This window comes from Pelodiscus sinensis, chromosome 20 (genome assembly GCF_049634645.1).
Source record: "Pelodiscus sinensis isolate JC-2024 chromosome 20, ASM4963464v1, whole genome shotgun sequence".
In the NCBI taxonomy this organism is placed as follows: Eukaryota; Metazoa; Chordata; order Testudines; family Trionychidae; genus Pelodiscus; species Pelodiscus sinensis.
Genome location: NC_134730.1, coordinates 10,651,252 through 10,671,656, shown reverse-complemented (window position 1 = coordinate 10,671,656; position 20,405 = coordinate 10,651,252). Strand labels below are relative to the sequence as shown.

General features: G+C 47.1%; 1 protein-coding gene across 7 annotated transcripts in view; it reads right to left on the bottom strand.

The window, feature by feature from the left end:
• RNF157 (ring finger protein 157) overlaps positions 1–20,405 on the bottom strand; it is a 120,617-nt gene that overhangs the window by 56,559 nt on the left and 43,653 nt on the right. For all 7 annotated transcript variants that reach the window (XM_075903616.1, XM_075903614.1, XM_075903618.1 and 4 more), the window contains one exon: positions 17,265–17,383. In XM_075903616.1, the coding sequence (XP_075759731.1) occupies positions 17,265–17,383 (119 nt within the window). The remainder of the gene's footprint in view (positions 1–17,264; positions 17,384–20,405) is intronic.

Here is a 20,405-nt window from a genome sequence, read left to right as displayed (position 1 = left end):
AGCTTGTTCCATTTTGCTGATCACAGGGAAGTGGAGACTTCAGATCCAGTCTGAGGTGATAAAATATCAGAACTCATTAGGGCAGACAGCCCGTGAGCCAATCAGCTCTCAAGGCTCCCAGCCAATGACAATGCCCATAAACTTGTTTTCCCCTTTGGCTCTCAGACATCTTTACATTCCACCACCCCCTCCGCCACAGCCTGAAGGAGGCAAAAGGTTGCTGAGTCATTAACTTCAAGCTAATGAGCTTTTTAATGAGTCATGAGAACTAAATGGAAACCCTGCAGTATTGCTAATTTCATCTGGAACCAAATGGCAGAGAAGAGAGAAATTTGTGCCGCATGATTGCTGCCCCTGTCTTCCCGGCTATTAATATAAACGTCTCTGGGCACCCGGGATGGAAATGGCACTGCAGCTAATTTAACAGCGCTGTTGGACAGCTGCTCCATTCTCTCACGGCTCAGCTTCAAGGAAACCCCAAGAGCTGTGCCAAAGCCACACTGCACTTGAAGCACATGCTCTGTGATCTCTCGAAGCAGCAGTGAGCGTTAGAACCCACGTTAGAAGCAGTATTGCTTAGCGTGGTTAAAGCACAGGTCCAGGAAGCAAGAGATTAACTGTATCTAAACTAGACAAGTGAACCAGTGGGATAGGACTGGTGTACGTCAGCCCAATATGGCTGAACTGGCATGTTATTTCAAATGCAGTTTGTAACCTACAGCTATGCTCATACACTATGTACAACAGCCACACGGACCTCTGGGTAGCTAGCCCACAATTACCAGCATGGTTCCTAACATTTTGATTTTGATAACATCTCATTTTCTGAGAGAAAACTGTTCTGTCCCACTTTTTTTGACCAGCTCTACTTATAACCAAGTTTATAAAAAGGTTTTTTAAAAAGGCCACACGCATTGTAAACAACACTGAATGACTTGCTGTGACAGTTTATCATGGCGAATTGAACTGAAACTAGAGTTGGTTGGAAAGTTGTGAGGTTTCCTCCAGAAGATTTTGATCATTTTTTTCAAGTTTGTCAACTGCCCTTTCCTCCCCGCCCCCAGATTCCTAGATTTTCCAGAGAAATATCAAAAACCAATGAGAAGCCCCAATTGTTATGTAGAAAAATGCGTTCAGTTGAAAACACAAGTTTCCATTAAAAAAACCCAATTTCAAGGAAGGTTTGTGACGAGCCTTTATCAGAGCCACTTGACTGTGTTTCACAGGCCCCGTACTTCTAACAGCTAGGGAAGGATCTCCTTTAGCTCAAGTGGGAGGGGCCTGTCCTCTGGGAGTGACCCTGCAGTTCTACCCCTTGCATCACTATGAAGTTCCAAGTGGCTACAACGTGCAGCACAACAGAGAAAATCTGAGTGACCCAGGATGTGTCACACAAAGCAATTCCTTTTTTCAAATGAGAGGGGAGACCTTAGACTCACTCCTTTCCGATAAAGAACATTTCCTCTGTGCTCATAAATCCACTGAGGCTCATGTCCTAAGAAAAGGCAGCTTTGGTTATTTAATTAGTTTGCTTGCGTAAAATCCTAGGGTTGAAGAGACCTCAGAAGGCATCGAGTCCAACCCCCTACTAAAAGCAGGACCAATCCCAACTAAATCATCCCAGCCAGGGCTTTGTCAAGCTGGGACTTGAAAACCTCTAGCGATGGAGATTCCACCACCTCCCTAGGTAACCCATTCCAGTGATTCACCACCCTCCTAGTGAAATAAATTATACCATGTGGTATAATAAAGAGGCAGCACATTGAAATAATACAGCTATAACCTTAAAGTCAAATATCAAAGTCTGTCACATCTATGTGAACTTTCAGAGTCTGGAAGAAGTTGTCAGTTTTACTCTGAGGGCCCAGTTTAATTACAGCCTTCTTGTAACAAGCACATGGGATTTGGGACAGGAAACAAGCATGTGACTGGGGTTGTATACTTGGTTTCAATGCCTTCATGAACAGTCCTGGGGAAACTCCTCTCTAGCCTTGTTTCAGGACAGGTACTTTAGCATGGCCCATAGAGAAAATCCTCAAGCAACTTCAATTGCTTTGCATGGACTGCAATCCCTGCATTGTACAGCATGTCTTTTGTTACTACTGATTCACCAACAGCCAAGACAGCCGGTTGCATTTCGAACCCCATAAAGACAGCTTTCTAAACCAATCGGAGCTGCTACATCAGCCTGATACAGTTACTGAAATAACACCAAGGCCTACTAGCCGTAGAGTTGGGCTCAGGCCCCAGAATGCACTTCTGGATCCACTAGCTGGTGTCAACAGGACCTTTGTCACAGTTTCTTTGCCTCTCAGACTCATTAGTCATTAGCTTAGTTGGCCGGGAGCTTTTGACTGAAGGGGCTTTGTACCCATGGAAATCCACAGGAGCTTCCTGTAGGAAAAATGGACTTGCAGGAGCCATTGTATTTAAAGGGCTGTTGAAACATCTTCACAGAAGATGAATCTGGTCTTTGGAGACAATCACACAGGTTCCCAATCTATTTCTGAGATGTTTAACATGGAAACAATTTAAAAGCTTTACCAACCACCCCATCCCCTTCCTTCTACAGTGACTTTTTTCTTCCAGTGGGAGTCAAGCATGCTCAGCACCATTCAGGACATGGTCCGTAGAACATCTCCTGCAATTGGACAGCAGAAAAACTGCCCCATGTTGGAGGATTCCAAGCCACAGAACTGGTTTAAACCCCTCGCTTCATTGACTCAAAACTGAAACAGGCTCAGCATGGCTTGCTGAGATATGCTGTGAACACGCCAGCTCTGGCAGACACGGTCACATTCAATCACAGACACTGAGTTAGCAGTCATCAGAGATGGGCCCAACCAGGCTACCATTGTAGAAAGAGGGGACTGAGAACATTTACGTCAGGGTTTGATTCTGGAAAAGGTCCACAGCACTTGCAGGAATTTGAAGCCAGGGTTTTCTGTCGTCACCCACCCTTATCTTTCTGAGACTTTATAAAGGAGGCTGCTGTATATTCCATTGCTGGAATGAGACAACCTACTGAAATCCACTCCCTGATATGTGTCCTGTTTGTACTGCATCTGAGCAGTACAAATCTAAGAAACCAGAACCAGATCCAAACAGAGTAAGATCCATGCTACGTTTGTAACACTAATAGGTGGAATCGAACCTGGGCCTGCTGGAGCTTAGTGTATGAGCCTCTACTGCTTGAGCAAAAAGCCAGCTGGCTCTCAGCTAAGGCTGTGAGCAAACTCATTCTCTCTCTCTGTAAGTGGTGTAAGTACCACTACCTGGGACAGTGAACCACACCCAATAGGTGTGTGGGTTACACATACATAGTACTGACAAATCCTGGGCTGGGACAGGTGACACCTTGCCATGCCAAGTGGGCTCTCCCATGTACAGCTCGAAGGACAAAGCGAGGATGGTTAGCACTGCTGATGCAGCCCATGCAGAGCCAGAGAAGAGAAAGTCAAGCGTCTGAAACTCTCGGGCAATGCCAAGATAAAACACTGCAACCAGCAAGGGGCAGACAAATGACACTAAGTGAGCTTAAAAGTGTAGGCGAGTGAGCAATTATGGGGCCCAAATTTCCTGCTGGCATGAACTTCCTTATTAGCAAGAGATAAAGAGATCCTGGGGGGAGGGAGGGTTTGTCAATGTCCGTAGAGAAAGAGAGAGCTACATTCTCCATGCTGGGTGGAATATTTTCAGTCTCTATTAGCTTCTGTCTCTGGTCAAGGAGTCATCACATGAAATGGATCAGTGCAGCCAATCATGATCAATATCACAAAGGAGGAGATGGGAGCCAATGTCCTGTGTAGAACTGGAGCAAGAAAAAGGTATTGTAATGCTGTTTTCCAGCATCAGCATGTTTCTGCTGCCATCCAAGATGCAACTGCAGCCTGTGTAGGCATACCCAAGCTAGCTTTGATTAGTCAGCTCAAATCACAGCAGCAGTGAGCTGCCCTACTATGGACTATACAAAGAACCCTGGGAATGTATTTGAGTAGTTACCCTCTGCTGCCTTTCACTGCTGTCATCATTCAAGCCAACTAGATGGAAGCTAGATCCAGTGTGTTTACAAGTGCTGCAGTCACACTTCCGATTATAGTATAGACACAAACCCTTGGTGATGCATCATGAGAATACACAGAATAGAGAGCTGTGATAAGTCCCATCTCAACAGAGCTGGATCTGAGCCACAAAAGTCAGCATTAGGTGTGTAATCTCTGCGACTTCAGGGCCTTTAGGAGACAGGTGCCAGCAAAATTCAGATCTGGATTGGGCTTTGGTTTAGGCCCATCTCTGTGAGATTGTTCTCTCCTATGTATCATGAGACCAAGCCACTATTCTCCCAGTGGAAGGACTAATGCTAACAAGAATTGGACAGGGATTTGTGCAGCAATTGTGAGCTTCAGAGGCACTCTTCATAACAGGAAAATGCTAGTGCTTAGGAGTGAATGAAATGAGGAAGCTTTTTGGGTGAGTTGCTTTGTGAAAGTGTTCACAGTTTCACACCCACAATAACTGGACTTTTCATGAAATTTTACACTCTACATTTGCATGTCAAAAAGGGGGCTTTTCACAGGTTTTTTTTAAAGTCACTTCTTCTAACAAGACCACAGCTTCACTCAAAAATTTGCCTATTTATACATTATTTTATTTTTCAGTCCCAGAAATAGCTTCCTGAAACATGCAAACTGTCAAAGACAAAAGCATACAAAGCCTTCAATAAATGTTTTGTGTGTGCAAACACAGACCAGTTTCTTATTTTACAGTGAAACACAGAGAAACATACATTCTGATCGTTCTTATTTTTCCCGCAAAAATGTTGTACATCTCCATTAACAATACACTTCCTAATCTGCCTCCTTAGGTTTCCAGTTCAGCTCTTTCATAGAAAATAGTTAATCACGATAAGACTGTGTCCATTGACTCTGAATGCCTTATCATCCTATGACTCATGACAACACTAGCAAAGCACCAGCTACATGGGCAAGGAAGGAATTTTTCCCCAGGTCAGGTTGGCAGAGACCCTGGGGTTTTTTCAACTACTTCTGCAGCATGAGGGCATGGTCACCTTCAGGTTTAAACTAGAGTAAATGGTGGATTATCTGTAACTTGAATCTTTAAATCAAATCAAGATTTGAGGACTTCAGTGACTCAGCCAGATGTCCTGGAGCTATGAGTAAGGGGGTGTTGAGGTTCTGTGGCCTGCGATGTGCATGGGACAGATTAGATCAGTGGTTCTCAAACTATTTGCCATTGTCAGCCACACATGCAGCTCTCTGTGTGTTGTGTGGGCCACATCCACACAATATAAATATGCACTACCTGAGAGTGTCACATTGGCCACAACTATGTGCTGATTGGACTGTAAGTGGCCCATTGTCAGAGAACCACAGGACTAGATGATCCCTTCTGAGCTTCAAGTCCATGAATCTGAGCAGGCTGCTGATAAGGTGCCTTCTTCCCTATCAATCTCTCTCTCTCTGGCTCATGGGCCAGGTACAACAGCAGGGCTGAAACTACACTGTACTCTAGAGAGGGGCAATAACAATGGCAGCAGAAAACCCCTTTCCCTCCAATCCCTTTCGCCAACATGAATCTTGGCAAAGCCTTTAGTGTCAATGGTTTCATCTGGTCAATGGCACGGTGGGTGGCTTGGTGATTCGTGTTCATATCCACACATGGCCTCTCTCACCACCAGGGTCTCCCCTCCCTATGACCTACAGTAAATCTACAGGGCCACAGTCGGTGTTCCTTGTCAGTTAAGCACTTGGGGGGCCACCCAGGAGAAATTCACATGCTGTCCAACTGATTAGAAGAGTGCCCACAGCTGGCAACATGTGTCTACTGGTGGTGCACCTCTGCATGTGCCTCAGGGCATATAACATTTACCGTGTCCATGGATAGAAAAATGAGAGGGTACATTGACCACAGTCACCAGATGCCCCGCCTCAATGCACAAGGTAGGCATTTGATATGGCCCTGGTTATGTCCCTAAGAACTCTGCATGCATTCATGCAGCATTTAAAGAGCAATTTCCTGCCCTGACATTGATTTGCCTCCACTAAAATCCCATCTCAAGGTTCTTCCGTGCTTTCTGCTCCTCCCACTGTAGGCCAGCGTTACAATTCCCCTTTGGTTTACTCCATCCATAAAGCACACAACATTCTCCACCCAGGAACAACACCCCCTTCCTCCCCCCAATAACAGCACTGGCCACAAATGTCTGGCAAGTCCGGCAGGCTCCCAACAGTCTCTGACATTTAACGCTCTGCTGAGCTCTCTGGCAACACGGCAAACTCCGGCTTCCGAGAGCCTTCGGAGAGGATCAGAGACACTGCACGGCTGTTCTTTAAATAAATCAATCCAGACACACAGAACCAAAGGGAAGGAGGCGGCAGGGGGAGAGCCAAAGCTTGTCTAGACTAATCTGCATCAAATTGTCAGGCTTCTTTGTGAGCCTCCTTCCGCTTCCATGTTAAGGATGAATATTTATCCTATCAGTGTTCATGAGCATCCAGTAAATACTGCAGAACACCTTCGCTTCTGCTGGCACAAACCTGCCTCCTCAGTCTATAGGTTGTGCTTTAGGTGTCAGCCACAGCCCAGTGCTGCCAGGGCACGGGTGGGGACGTGATGCATAAGGACTTGTATTATAAGCCAGTCAAGGGTTCAGGGAAAGCATTTGGAAGTGATAAGGGGAACACTGAAGGAATGCACCCCATGCCCGGCTTTCTTGGATGGCATGGAGTAAGTTCAGTGACAGTCGGCAGTATCATTGGGTGTACGCGCCATTGTCGCAAACTGAACAAGCAACAGATCTTGGGGTCAGCGGATGGACAGTGAGTTTTGTGTATGGAGGAACCCTGCACTGCCGCCTCCTAGTCATTTCAGGATCCATTTCAAAGCCACCCTCCCTGCTTTTAAAATGCATCATGCAATTTGTTTAATCCTACCTGTCTAAGGAGCATCATTGCTGTAACCTCCATGTGCTTCCCAATTACTGATGCGCTGTGAAGCAGGAAAATATTATTGACCCACTGGTGCAGGTGGGGAACTAGGGCACCAGGCAGATTAAATGGCTTGCCCAAGATCACACTGGAAATTTGTGGTTAAGACACAGAATCAAAACCACGTGTCCAAAGTCCCAGTTCCAAGATCCACACACGAGGCCTGCCTCTCACACGCCTTGCTTCTCTCCCACCACCCAGTCTTGCCAGGCGATAGGTCTGCCTGCACCCATGGGCTAGTCTACCAGAGCTAGCATCCAGCTAGTGTGGGTAAGAATAACAACAAAGACAGCTCAGCCTGGGCAGTACAAGCCTTGGGTATGTACTTGGCTTGCCAGCCTATTCTGAAGCCTGTACTTCAGAATCGGTCGAGGAGGAAAAGAAAAAAAAAAAAAAAAAAAAAGACACTGCACCTTTAAATCTCCTTGTCCCCACCAGATATGGCAAGGGAAGATTGTCCTTGTCGGCCTTCCAACTGAGAAAAATAGACAGGGGCCACAAATACCAGACTGTTGGGGCAAAAACCAGATATCTGGCAACTCTCCTACACTTGCTGGACTCAAGCTCACACAGCACTTGCACTGCCTTTGCTAGGTGGGCAGACCCTCGCTGCAGGAGCCTTCTCTGAATCTCCTGCCATGAGGAAGTGCCATCCATCCAATTTCAGAACCCCACTTCAGAGCCTCTCTTTTCCTTCTGCTCCCACTCACAGGCTGTAACTCAGAGGTGCACAACAAGCAGCCTGTGGGCTGGACGTGGTTTGCAAGGGTTAGCTCCTGGCAGGCTGGCAGGAGCTTTATTTACCCAAGAGTCTGCAGGCATGGCCACTTGCAGCTCCTGTTGCGCTTGGTTTGCTGTTCCCAGCCAATGGACAAACCGCCGCCAACAAGAGCTGTGCCTGCGGACACTCAGGTAAATAGAGCTCCTGCCTGCCTGCCAGAGGCTAACCCTGACAAAGAGTGAATAGAGAGTTTGGGGAGACAATACTCTGCCAGCGGAGACAGTTCTACAAAACAACTGCCTGAGCCTAGGAGCAGAGAAGGGAGAGAACCAAACAACCTCACTCCTGAAGTCAGACTTTGTGACTAGCTTGTAGAACGGGCCAAACCAGAACCCCAGCCCCCATCACCTGAACCTGGGAAACACGGCGCGAAAGCAACGCTCTGCAACTCAGGCCCATCGTTAATGAAGAGCACACAAAGTAATTTCTGGAGTTGGAAAGGCGGCGTTCATTCTTTCCAAGCCCTTTGTTTAGTCTCTCCTGCATCTGACGTCTGGGTGCCTCCCTCAAGGAACCATGCACGGTGGGCAGTTTATAGGCTTTTACTGTAATCAGGGGGATTTCTTTCAATCCCTGCTGGAGAGAAAAAATGCATTGGGATTAAGGCTGAATTTCCATTCTAATGGGGGAGGGAGCTCGCTGTGGGACTCCCTCTGATTGTAAGACACAGCTAAACCCTTGTGCAACCCTTCCCTCCCTCACCACTGCATTGCACTGCTGTCCTGAAAGCTCAATGTGATGTGGTGCAGCAATAGGGTGCTCTCCCTTACCTGACACATTCATTCAGCAACAAGGCAAGCAAAGTCTTCCTGATTCATAGCTATTTAAGTGCTTGTGTGAAAACAGACAGTACTGTGGGGGAAGGGGCTGTCCCTGTTCGTAACAGTACCTAGACAGTGGGCACCTGGACGATGGATAATGCAAATAATAATGGTACAGTAAGAATCATAGAACTGGAAGGGACCTCAAGAGGTCATCAAGTCCAGTCCCCTGCACTCGTAGCAGGACCAAGCACCATCCAGACCAGGGGTGGCCAACCCGCAGCTCACGAGCCTCACGTGGTTCTTCCCCCCCTTAAACTACGGCTTGCGAAGCCGCCCCTGAGCCCCTAGAAATGGTCCCCGGTTCACTGTGCTCATCGGGGTAGGGGAGCCAACCAGTGCGGCAATTCAAAATGCTCAACAACTCTGGGGGGCAGGTGGGGAGCTCTTCCTTCCCCCCCCCCCCACCCTCAACAACTCGGGGTGGTGGATGGGGAGAGAATTCTGGTGTGGCTCTTTGCATTTTTTCCACCGCTGTTTCGGCTCTCTTCGTTTAATGGGTTGACCACCCCTGATCTAGATTATCCCTAACAGGTGTTTGTCTAACCTACTTTTAAAAATTTTCCAATAACGGAAATTCCACAGCCTCCCCGGGCAATTTATTCCAGTGCTTAACCACACCCTGATAATTAGGAAGTTTTTCCAATGTCCAACCTACACCTGCCTTACTGCTGTTTAAGTCCATTGCTTCTTGTCCTATCAGAGGTTAAGGAGAATAATTTCTCTCCCTCCTGCTTGTAACAGCCTTTTAGATACTTAAAAGCTGTTATGTCCCCCCTCAGTTTTCTCTTTTCCAGACTAAACAAACCTAATTCTTTCAGACTTCCCTCATAGGTCATGTTTTCTAGAACTTAAATAATTTTTATTACTCTTCTCTGAACCTGCTCCAATTTGTCTACCTCTTTCTTGAAACGTGGTGCCCAGAACTGGTCACAATACACCAGCTGAGGCCTAATCAGTGTGGAGTAGAGCAGAAGAATGACTTCTCCTGTCTTGCTTACACATCCCAGAGTGGCATTTGCTTTTTCTGCAACAATGTCAGCCAATGCAAAGAAACTATTTGACAAACCTTTTGAATTCCAATTGTTAGAGCCCTGTAGCTCTTAAATGCATATTTATCCTTATAAATCAAAAGCTTCAAGTGTAATAAAAAACAAGGAATAAATACCCAGCATTCACAAATAAGCCCCACCACAGCCCATCAGCAGCAGACCGTCATTGATGAGTTTCTCTTTCACTTACAGAACATGCAAATGATGGAACAAAACACCAAACATCTCAGGGCTCAGATCCACATTTCATTTCTGTGCATTCAAAACAGTTACAAAGAGGAAACTTTGAGCTCTATAAATTCTGAGTATATTTTAAGAGAGTATCTTAGCACAGAGCATCCACTTGTACAGAGCAGATTGTGCGCACGGCACGCTGAGAGTCTTGTGAGCAGAAGGCCAACAGCCCTCCAGCAACTTTGTCATGAAGAATAATTTCTGGCATGGAAGAATCCTGCACACAGCTGTACATGAGCCCCACCAAAATGTGTGCTCTCCTTTTTATTAAAAATACATATCCTGCCACCAGAAGCTGCTCAACTGAGGATTAACTAAGATTCACTAAGGATTACAAATGTAATATTTTAAAGGGGAAGCAGAGTTTACTAGATAAGACACACTAATCATGGGAAGGGTGGTTTCTGGCTAAGGCCCCAAGAGATCCAGGTTCAATTCCCTGCCCTGCCACAGACCATAAGACCTTGGGCAAGTCACTTGCCCTACACTGTGCCTGTAAATGTGGGGTGATGTTCAGGTCTCCCATTGCAAATTCTTTGGAGGCAGGGACTATCTTCTCATATGCCCAGCAGCACAATGGGGCCCTGATCTCAGCTGTTATTGTAGTAAGAGTAGTGATAATATTAAACATCACTTTCAATGGCCTTAAATAGAATGAACACAAATAATTGTATAAGAAGGTAACATCTTGACAGCCTGGTGTTAGGATATAAATCTGACTATAGCTGCCATTTCTGAGCATGATAAACGGCAAGTTTATTTGTTTTTTGTTGATTAAATAATGGATAAACTTAACTGTTTAGCTCATAAAACTCACAAGGCAACATCATCAGATGGTCTGGCTTTCCCATGCAGACAAGCAGCAGTTACAGTCTCTTCATCCTGCCCCGCTTTACAGTACATTGACCATGTAGTAACTACAACACCATTTAGGCCCCAATTCAGCAAAGACTTAAGAATGTGAGGTGTCATTAGAGGAGGTTTTGGAACAAATTGATAAACTTAAAACTAACCAGTCACCAGGACTTGTTGGCATTCACCCAAGAGTTCTTAAAAAACTCAAATGTGAAATTGTGGAACTATTAACTGTGGTTTGTAACCTATCCTTTAAATCAGCTTCTGTACCCAATGACTGGAAGATAGCTAATGTAACGCCAATATTTAAAAAGGGCTTTAGAGGTGATCCTGGCAATTACAGACCAGTAAGTCTAACGTCAGTACCGGGCAGATTAGTTGAAACTGTAGTAAAGAATAAAATTGTCAGACACATAGATAAACATAATTTGTTGGAGAAAAAATCAACATGGTTTCTGTAAAAGGAAATCATGCCTTACTAATCTGCTAGAGTTCTTTGAGGGGGGTCAACAAACATGTGGACAAGGGAGAGCCTGTGGATATAGTATACTTAGATTTCCAGAAAGCCTTTGATATGGTTCTTCACCACAGGCTGGTAAATAAAGTAAGTTGTCATGGGGTAAGAGGGAAGGCCCTTTAATGGATTGATAATTGGTTAAAAGACAAGATACAAAGGGTAGGAATAAATGGTAAGTTTTCCGACTAGAGAGAGGTAACTAGTGGGGTCCCCCAAGGGTCTGTCCTGGGACCAAACCTATTCAACTTATTTATAAATGATCAAGAGAAAGGGGTAAACAGAGAGGTGGCAAAATCTGCAGATGATATGAAACTGCTCAAGATAGTTAAGACCAAAGCAGACTTTGAAGAGTTTCAAAAAGATCTCAACAAACTAAGTGATTGAGCAACAAAATGGCAAATGAAATTTAATGTTGATAAATGTAAAGTAATGCACGGTGGAAAAAATAATCCCGACTATGCATACAATATGATGGGGACTAATTTGGCTACAGCTACTCAAGAAAGAGATCTTGGAGTCATGTGAATAGTTCTCTGAAAACATCCACTCAGTGTGCAGCGGCAGTCAAAAAAGCAAAAAGAATGGTAGGAATCATTAAAGAAGGGATAGAGAATAAGACAGAAAATATCTTATTGACTCTATATAAAACCATGGTGTCACGTAACTGGTTTTTAAGGGGACCAGCCAGATCACTGCTGTACCCATGAGGGGGAGGGGTTGCCCCAAAGTCTATACAAAGGGGGCCATGTGAGGTGTCAAATGAAAGCTTATGTTCTACTGATTCTGTGTATGCTACTCATGTTCTTGTATGATGTCTGTATGTGGAGTTATGAATATGGACTCTGTGCTGATACTGGCCTGCACTGCCTGTTGTAAAGGAGGATTGTAGAATAAATGACTATGCTAATTAGCACAGCCCTAAGGACAATGACTCTCAAGGTGCCCAATACACACCTGAGGAATGCATCTGGGAACATGCAAACCATCCAGGGCATAATGGCTGCCAGCATGTGAAACACAAACAGGTGACTTGACCACGTGAATCGCTCTGACTTGGGAGACCAGGAATGGATATAAAAATGCCATGAGGCGGTCTCCATCTTGCCTTCAATTCTGCCACTAATCCCAGATGCAGCCTTGTGAAGGCCAGCGAGCCAGGGAGGACTGTCGACCCATCCTGACATAGGACGTATACCAGAGACTTTTAAGATAGCAGTTTGTAACATCTCTGCTAAGAGCCTGCATCAAGAACTTGGTGATTGGTGCATGTAATGTATTTTCTTTAACAACCTTACTCTCCGCCTTTTCTTTCTTTTATTAATAAACGTTTAGATTTTAGTTTCTATAGGATTGGCCCAGCGTGATCTTGTGGGTAAGATCCAAAGTGTAAATTGACTGGGAACTGTGGCTGGTCTTTTGGGGCCAGGAGAACCCCTTTCGGGGTAAGTCAGATTGGATTCTATAACCCCTCACCTGTGTGTTAGGCCTGGGGCTGATTGTGGCACAGGGAGAGCTGGGGTGTCTGAAGTTTCCTGCTGGCCAGATTTTTGCTCATGAAGTTTCCTGCTGGCCAGATTGGCAGCTGAAGTGCTCAGTATGACTGGTTTGTGGCTGTAAGGAGCCCTGATTTTGAGCAATTCATCCTGAGCGGACGCTTTCAGCGGTGCCCAGACCCGGCCCAGTCCGTCACACATGGTACACTCACATCTTGAATACTGTGTACAGATGTGGTCGCCTCATCTCAAAAAAGATATATTGGCATTGGAAAAGGTTCAGAAAAGGACAACAAAAATGATTAGGGGTTTGGAACGGGTCCCATATGAAGAGAGATTAAAAAGACTTGGACTTTTCAGCTTAGAAAAGAGGAGACTAAGGGGGGTTATGATAGAGGTCTATACAATCATGACTGGTGTGGAAAATGTGAAAAAGAAAAAGTTATTTACTTATTCCTACAATATAAAAACTAGGGGTCACCAAATGAAATTACTAGGCAGCAGGTTTAAAACAAACAAAAGGATTTATTCTTCACTAGGCGCACAGTCAACTTGTGGAACTCCTTGCCAGAGGATGTGGTGAAGGATAGGACTTCAACAGGGTTCAAAAAAGAACTAAATAGATTCATGGAGGTTAGGTCCATCAGTGGCTGTTAGCCAGGATGGGTAGGAATGGTGCCCCTCACCTCTGTTTGTCTGGAAATGGGTGATAGGGGAGGGATTATGTGAGGATTACCTGTTGTGTTCCCTCCCTCTGGGGCATTTGGTATTGGCCACTGTCGGCAGACAGGATACTGGCTAGAGGGACCATTGTTCTGACCAAGTATGGCCGTTCTTATGTTCTTAATGTACTGCAGTCCATGTCCATTCTGCAAGGCCCCACAGCACACACTGGAACTTTAAGCACCCCTGTGTTTGACACGAGGCATGTGCTAAAGAACCCTGCTGGATCAGGGCAGAGGACTCAGGCTCTTGAGTCAATAGCAATGCTGATAGCAGCATCCAAATCTCCGGCCCACCAGACTTGTTCTCTCTCACAAAGCCAGCCGCCCTCCTGTGTACAGATCTGGCATGAGAGGGGCAAACCAAGTGTCCATTTCAGCCCAGCTTGCTCGGGTGCATTCTGCATGCTGGGCCTGGCAGATCACATAGCTCACCTGCGGGTGCAGTGGGGACTCCAGCAGGGGCAGGCTGAAATGTGACATGTGACGTTTATGCTCCACTGCTGGGTGGTGGCGGGGGACGTGGCCGTGCTCCATGTGGACTAACAGCTCCATGCAGCAGGTAACATGGGCCTCCAGGGAAATCTGCCTGAGGCAAACGGTCACCTAATGCAAGGTCCCTTCTCTTTGCCCTATCCGCTCACTCCTAATGCCACCACCTCCTCCCCATCCCACTTGCTGCCGTAGCTAAGCCATTTAGAAAGAACTGCCCTCTCTCTCCTGGGCCTTGTTGTGGGGTTGCAGCCTCCCTTCAACCATTCCTACCTCAGAGAGCCCCTCTGACATGGAATTGTGAGGACTCCCGCTCCTTTCCCCCTCTCCCCCATCAGCTTTCATGAGCCCCTGGCCTAGGGGCTTCATTATTAACTGAGCTGCAAAGGGCCCGACAGCCTGGAGTGCAGCTTTAGGGAGAGGAAGCCCAAATAAAAAGTTGTTTCAGGTTCCCAGCCATAGTCTATGTAAACCACATGGCTCAGGCTATGTCCACACTACAGCAAGGGGTGCAATACCCTTGCTCACATGCATGTGCTCACACTAACTCCTGTCGAGCTAGCACGAACAGGGGCGCCCCAGTAGCAGCGGATGCACAGTCGAGCTGTGCTGAGGGCCAACCCTGTCTGAAAGCAGTGGGTAGAGGTGCTCGCTGCCGCTACCCGTACTACCGCAGCTACCCTGCTGTTTCTGCCCAAGGAGTGCTAGTACAAATACCTGTACGCAAGCAGCGGAAATCACACAGAGCAGCCTTAGTCTACACCAGCTGAATTACACCCTCCCCCTAGGGCAGGTGTGTGGACTCAATATAAGGAACAATGAACAATGACAGACTGAAATATCTCAAGTTTTGGGCACGGAGGGAAAAGAAAAAACTTCTGATTTTATCCTGAGCTGCCTGATGTCATTGCTATATTGTGACAACTTGCCCTTCTTAGTAAACATAAGTAAGGTGGCAAAGAGATTTGCCAGGATGTGATGACTCAGATGTATGTGTTTTGGGATGCAAATGAAGAGAGACTTCATTGGTTCCAGGACAGGAAGAAACCACCATGATCATCTGTTAAACTGTTTCTGGTTTAACAGAGGCCTTAGGACTTCCCTGGTGTGATTCCTGCTTGAACTTGTCTATAGCATATCTGGTTCATACGTCGAGGGCTCAGACCTCTATTGCCTTAATAAAATCCTGATTTTCCCTGCAAGTCTCTGAGAGAAATCAGAAAAAGACAGGAACTAACTTAAATGTAGCATTTCTGGAGAATACAAGCAAATTTATAAAGTTACTATGTAGATATGGGATAGAAATCAAGAGCAAAGCCACTGAAGCCAAAGGAGTTACAATGAGCAAGAAAAAAATCGGAACCATGGATTTAGGGAAAAAAAGCTCCTGTTTTTAGGATTACAGAGATGGCAGCTTATGGTGGCAGAATTTACACAACATGCAGAAACTCATCACATGTCAAAAGTGGGCAGCAAGTGAAGGTAATTTACAAAGCAAGAAAGGAGATGATGGAATCTCTGATTGCAGAACTCTCCACCCCAATTGTTAAAGCAATAAGACAGCAGGGGTGACTCACTAATATTACAGCCTGAAATTAACACGTCCCTACAATAAGAGCCAATATGGTGGAATGTGGTTAAGATTCTTCTTCTTCAGCCACATATACTGGGAATACATTTTTCTCTCTCTTTTCCAAGTCAATTTCAGAAGTTCACAAGTTATGAGACAGTATTTGCTTTTCAAAAATAACAGCAACGTTATCATATAAACTAATCCTTTTCCTCTACCCTTTCCAACCCTAATGCAAACATGTGGGTCCTTTATGTACCTTTATGTACCTTGTGCCCCCCAGTACTTTGGTACATCTCCAGGAAGAATACAAAGGGAACACAGAAAGGCAGCAGTTTGCCAGTCAGTCTGCAATCAGATTTTCATGGGCTACATTTTCTAAGTGTCCATGCAAATGATAAAATTCATGGGTAAGGTCAATTACCATGTGCGACTCCAGTGTAAACAGCAGCAGCTGGCTTCTGGGTATGGTCTTTAATGTCAGCACTTCTATTCAACACCTGTGTGAGTGGTTCTCTACTTTTCCCATGCTGCCACCACTTTGCCAAGACTCCCTCTCTCTGAACAGTACAGGAAGAGCAGGGTAGTCATAAACCCCAAGTTAAAACATTTGACTTAGATAAATAGAAGTGATTAAACTGTAAAAATCAGCATCTTTGCTGCCACTGAAGAATGAATGGTGTTATCAGCAAAAGATGCTGGCGGATAACAATTAGACTCTTGCCATCAGGAAAGGGTGTCTGCTTTATATCCTGCACCCAATGCACTAGGAGTCCGGTTTATGAATACGGGGGGCCAGAGAGGACATCAAAACTCCTGCATCTGCATGGGCATTTCCAGGACATACAATCATGAGAAATGCAGGGTTCCAGGCAGTGACCCATCTCGAGTACAGAGATGTGTAACCTCAATGGCCTAGCTAGGAAATGTGTTTGGAAATGGACCTCGCATGCACAGAACACAGACTGGGGTATCTAGTCTGTGCCCGTCAGCTCTCCCCTTGCACAAACCAAAGAATGCCTCTGGGCCTCATCACATGTGCCAGGAGAGGAGTTAAAGGTGAGGCAATAGAAGTTGTGGTAAGTGGAGCAGGGACATGCACCAGCCTCTCCTGTCTTTGATGCTGGGCTCAGGCATAAGCTCATGTCACAAAGGGCTCTGGGAGTCAGTTAAGGGTCTCATTTGTGTGCATCACAGCTCAGCACCACCAGCAGTGCGTGTTCTCCAGAGAACCAGTAATGGTAGGGATATTGCATATCAGCTTTGAGCTGCACTGGAACAGCTGCCTTGAGATGCTTGATGAGTACCTGCCTGCACCAGTGCTGTCGGCATCTCCATATCAAGAGTTCTAGGGTCACCTGCAAATGTAGAAGGCAAAATCCTAGGCCCTGTTGAAGTTAGTGGGGTCTCAGTCAGAAAACAGAGCATCAGTTCGACATTGTCTAATTGTAGGGATGTGCCTGAAACTACCCAACTGGGGGAAAGTTCAGATCTGCATGTAAAATGCAGATCTCTGCAATGGGCTGATCCAACCACTCCCACCGATTTTAGGGATCCCTGCTTGTATGCAGGGATCTGAGTTTTGAAGCTCAGGCAGGTGAGAGAGAAGAACCCACCCATCACAGATTTTTCTGTCCAAATGGCAATTCTCGCTCCATGTCTCACAGTATCAGATTCCACCACCCCAACTGCAAACCCAGCTGAGTTAATTCCACTCTACCACCACAGGTCTGTTTCCCAGGAAGTTCAAGTCGCTGTTCTCTCCAAAGAGGTATCCCTCTGGGTGCGTGGAGTCGAACTTCTCACCTCCCATGATGAAATGGCTGGCAAAGTAGCTCCCTAAAAAGGGGCAGAAAAAAACAGAAGCTGTTAGAAACACTGAATGGTGCTGGAAAGTGAACGTGATAAACTGCCAAGCAATGAAACGGTTTCAGTAATTTCCAACTCAGATGCCTGCTGCCATGGGGAGGAGGGGCAATTCTGTGGGTAGAAGGGCAGCACAGCAGCCACTGAAATTAAACACATTTAGTCTACATACTCAGACTTTGCTTTGTCTGTGAAAATGCTTCACATAAATCGCGCAGGCTAAAGCCACCAGAAAGAGCCATCACTGACAAGAGACAGGTTAAAAACGTAACATTGTGTCTGGTGGCGGAGGGGGGGGGGGGATCTAAGGCAGTGGTGCGCAACCTGTGGGTCAAGACTTTCTTCCGGGGGGGAGGGGGGGAATCGCAGCACCAGGCTGGCTGCCATTTTTTTCCTGTCTCAGCATGCATGAGTGGCAGATGAGCAAAGCGACATTTAAAGGGGCCGCACTTTCTTTTTTGTGGCGTAATTAAAATTTTCCCGGGGTCGCATCAGGAAAAAGGTTGCACACCACTGAGCTAAGGCAGAGGTCAGCAACCTATGGCTCTCAAGTCAAATATGGCTCAGTATGGAACCAAATATGACTCTTTTTTCATTAAGTTAAAAAGTTGCCTGTATTTTGGGAATGACAAATTAATTCAAATTTTTAAAAACTGTGTAATTACCCCTGCCAAGAGGGTCTTTTTTGTCTAGTTGATCTCTACCCAGAGGTGAAAGGAAGGCAGTGCACCCCAGTAAGAACCGGCTGCGCTGTGGCAAGAGGGGATGTGCTGTAGGGGACGTGTACACGCTCCCAGCCGGGATAGTGAGAGGGGCTGGTGGTGGCAGATGCCTCCAACTGGTCGTGGCCTCCCAGCCCCAGGCCCTATCTGACTGCCGCGGTCTGTTCCCAGCCGCTATGCTCCTGGGGCAGACCCCATGGTCTAGCCCCAACAGCCCCATGACTACTGCAACAGCCCAGCTGCGGTGGCCAAGCTTGGGCTCTGGCTGTGGCAGTCTGGCCAACAAGGCCCCAATCGGGGCCCAGCCCCCATCTGCCCACAGCATTCTGTCCACAACCCCGATCCTGGGGCATGCCCCAGTCTGGCACACATATGGCCACAGGAAGGGCATGGATAGGAGGGGAGGCTGCAGTGTTCCTGGCCTGGCCCCTCGTCCTGCCACTACTGCCCAGGTGCAGCAAGCAGCCCTGACCAGGTCAAGTAATCTGGCCCCAGGCCTCCCCACATGCCCTGTCTCCTACACCTCCCACTCATCCCACCAGTCCTTCCGCTTGGGGTTAGCACCGCTGTCAACAGGGATGGCCTATTTTTAAAGGGAAACTCCAGGGAATTGTTCTATTCCTGTATTTTGGTGATTAGATAGACTCACAGAAGACAGGAGAATTCAAGGCAGCTTTTAAGAGAGACCCGTCCTGATGTCAGCATCGCCTCTTACCTAGCTCAGAGGGGGGCCCACTTTAATGGTACTTCCCCAAAAGAGACCTGTCAGTGAGTAGTACTCCCGGCCTACTCAGACCAGGAACCCACAGAGTCACAGGCCGCTCCATCCTGGAGTCTAGTTTGTTAATGACACTTCCAAAATAATTCTGTGCAAAACCCCAGCCTAAGTCTTCCCCAGGCACAGCTGTTCCTAGGGAGTCTTTCCATCAGGACATTCCCCAGCCGGCTCACCATCATGTAAGGGGGCGGGTTAAGTGATAGAATTGACTTTGTGGTCTCTTGGAGGCAGAGCTGTAGCAACATCCAGCAGGTGAAAGGAGCTGTCTGGGGCTGCTCACCTCCATCCAGGATTGCACCAGCCCCAAGCTTCCCATCCCCCACCCCAGCTGCCATTTAGGGAGGGTAGAGGGGCTGCAGCTGGGGTGGGGGATGGGAAGCTTGGGGCTGGTGCAATCCTGGATGGAGGTGAGCAGCCCCAGACAGCTCCTTTCACCTGCTGGGTGTTGCTTCAGCTCTGCCTCCAAGAGACCACAAAGTCACTTCTATCACTTCCCGCCCCTCAGGAAGCAAGGGGAAAGTGCAGAGTTTGCTCCATTCCTCACTCGGGCTGGGGAGCACAGGCAGCAGATGAACCTGGACCTGCCCCAGCTGAGGGACATGCACCACGCCCCCAGCTGTGCCTGCTGGAGCTGCATTGGCCATGGCGAGACACTTCTCACGTGGCTCCAAACTATTGGGCTGTGTCTACACTGGGCCACTTATTCCGGAAAATCAGCCACTTTTCCGGAATAAGCTGTGAGCTGTCTACACTGGCCCTTGAATTTCCGGAAAAGCAACGATGCTCTACTGTACAAAATCAGCCACTATTCCAGAAAAACTATTCTGCTCCCGCTCGGGCATAAGTCCTTATTCTGGAACACTGTTCCGGAAAAGGGCCAGTGTAGACAGCCCAGTAGTCTTTTCTGGAAAAAAGCCCCGATCGTGAAAATGATGATCGGGGCTCTTTTCCGGAAAAGCGCATCTACATTGGCCACAGATGCTTTTCCGGAAAAGCAGCCTGCCAATGTAGATGCTCCTTTTCCGGAAAAACTGAAAACGGAATAGTATTCCGTTTTAAGCAGTTCCGGAAATTCATGCCAGTGTAGACACAGCCCTGCAGTATAAAAGGTCTGGGGTTGTCCTCTGTCCCCACAAGGCGGCCTGCATACTGAACCCCTCACTACCACCCCCACCCCACAGCAATGATTCAAATGAAAGAAAAACAAATGGAGCCAGTTGGGTTACCAGGTGTCCGGTATTCTACCGGACAGTCCGGTATTTGCGCTCTTTGTCCGGTAAAAAAAAATCAGAGAATACTGGACAAGTGCAATGTCCGATATTCTCTGATTCTTCTGGCTGCGCACCGGACAGAAGCCTGGCGGGTGCGTGGGGAGCGGCTGGAAGGCGGGGTCATGACCGGCGCTAGGAGCCTGCGATTGCGCAGAAGCCTGGCGGGGGCGGAGGGAGTGGCTGGGACACCCCCCGCCCCTGCCAGGCTTCTGCGCAATCACAGG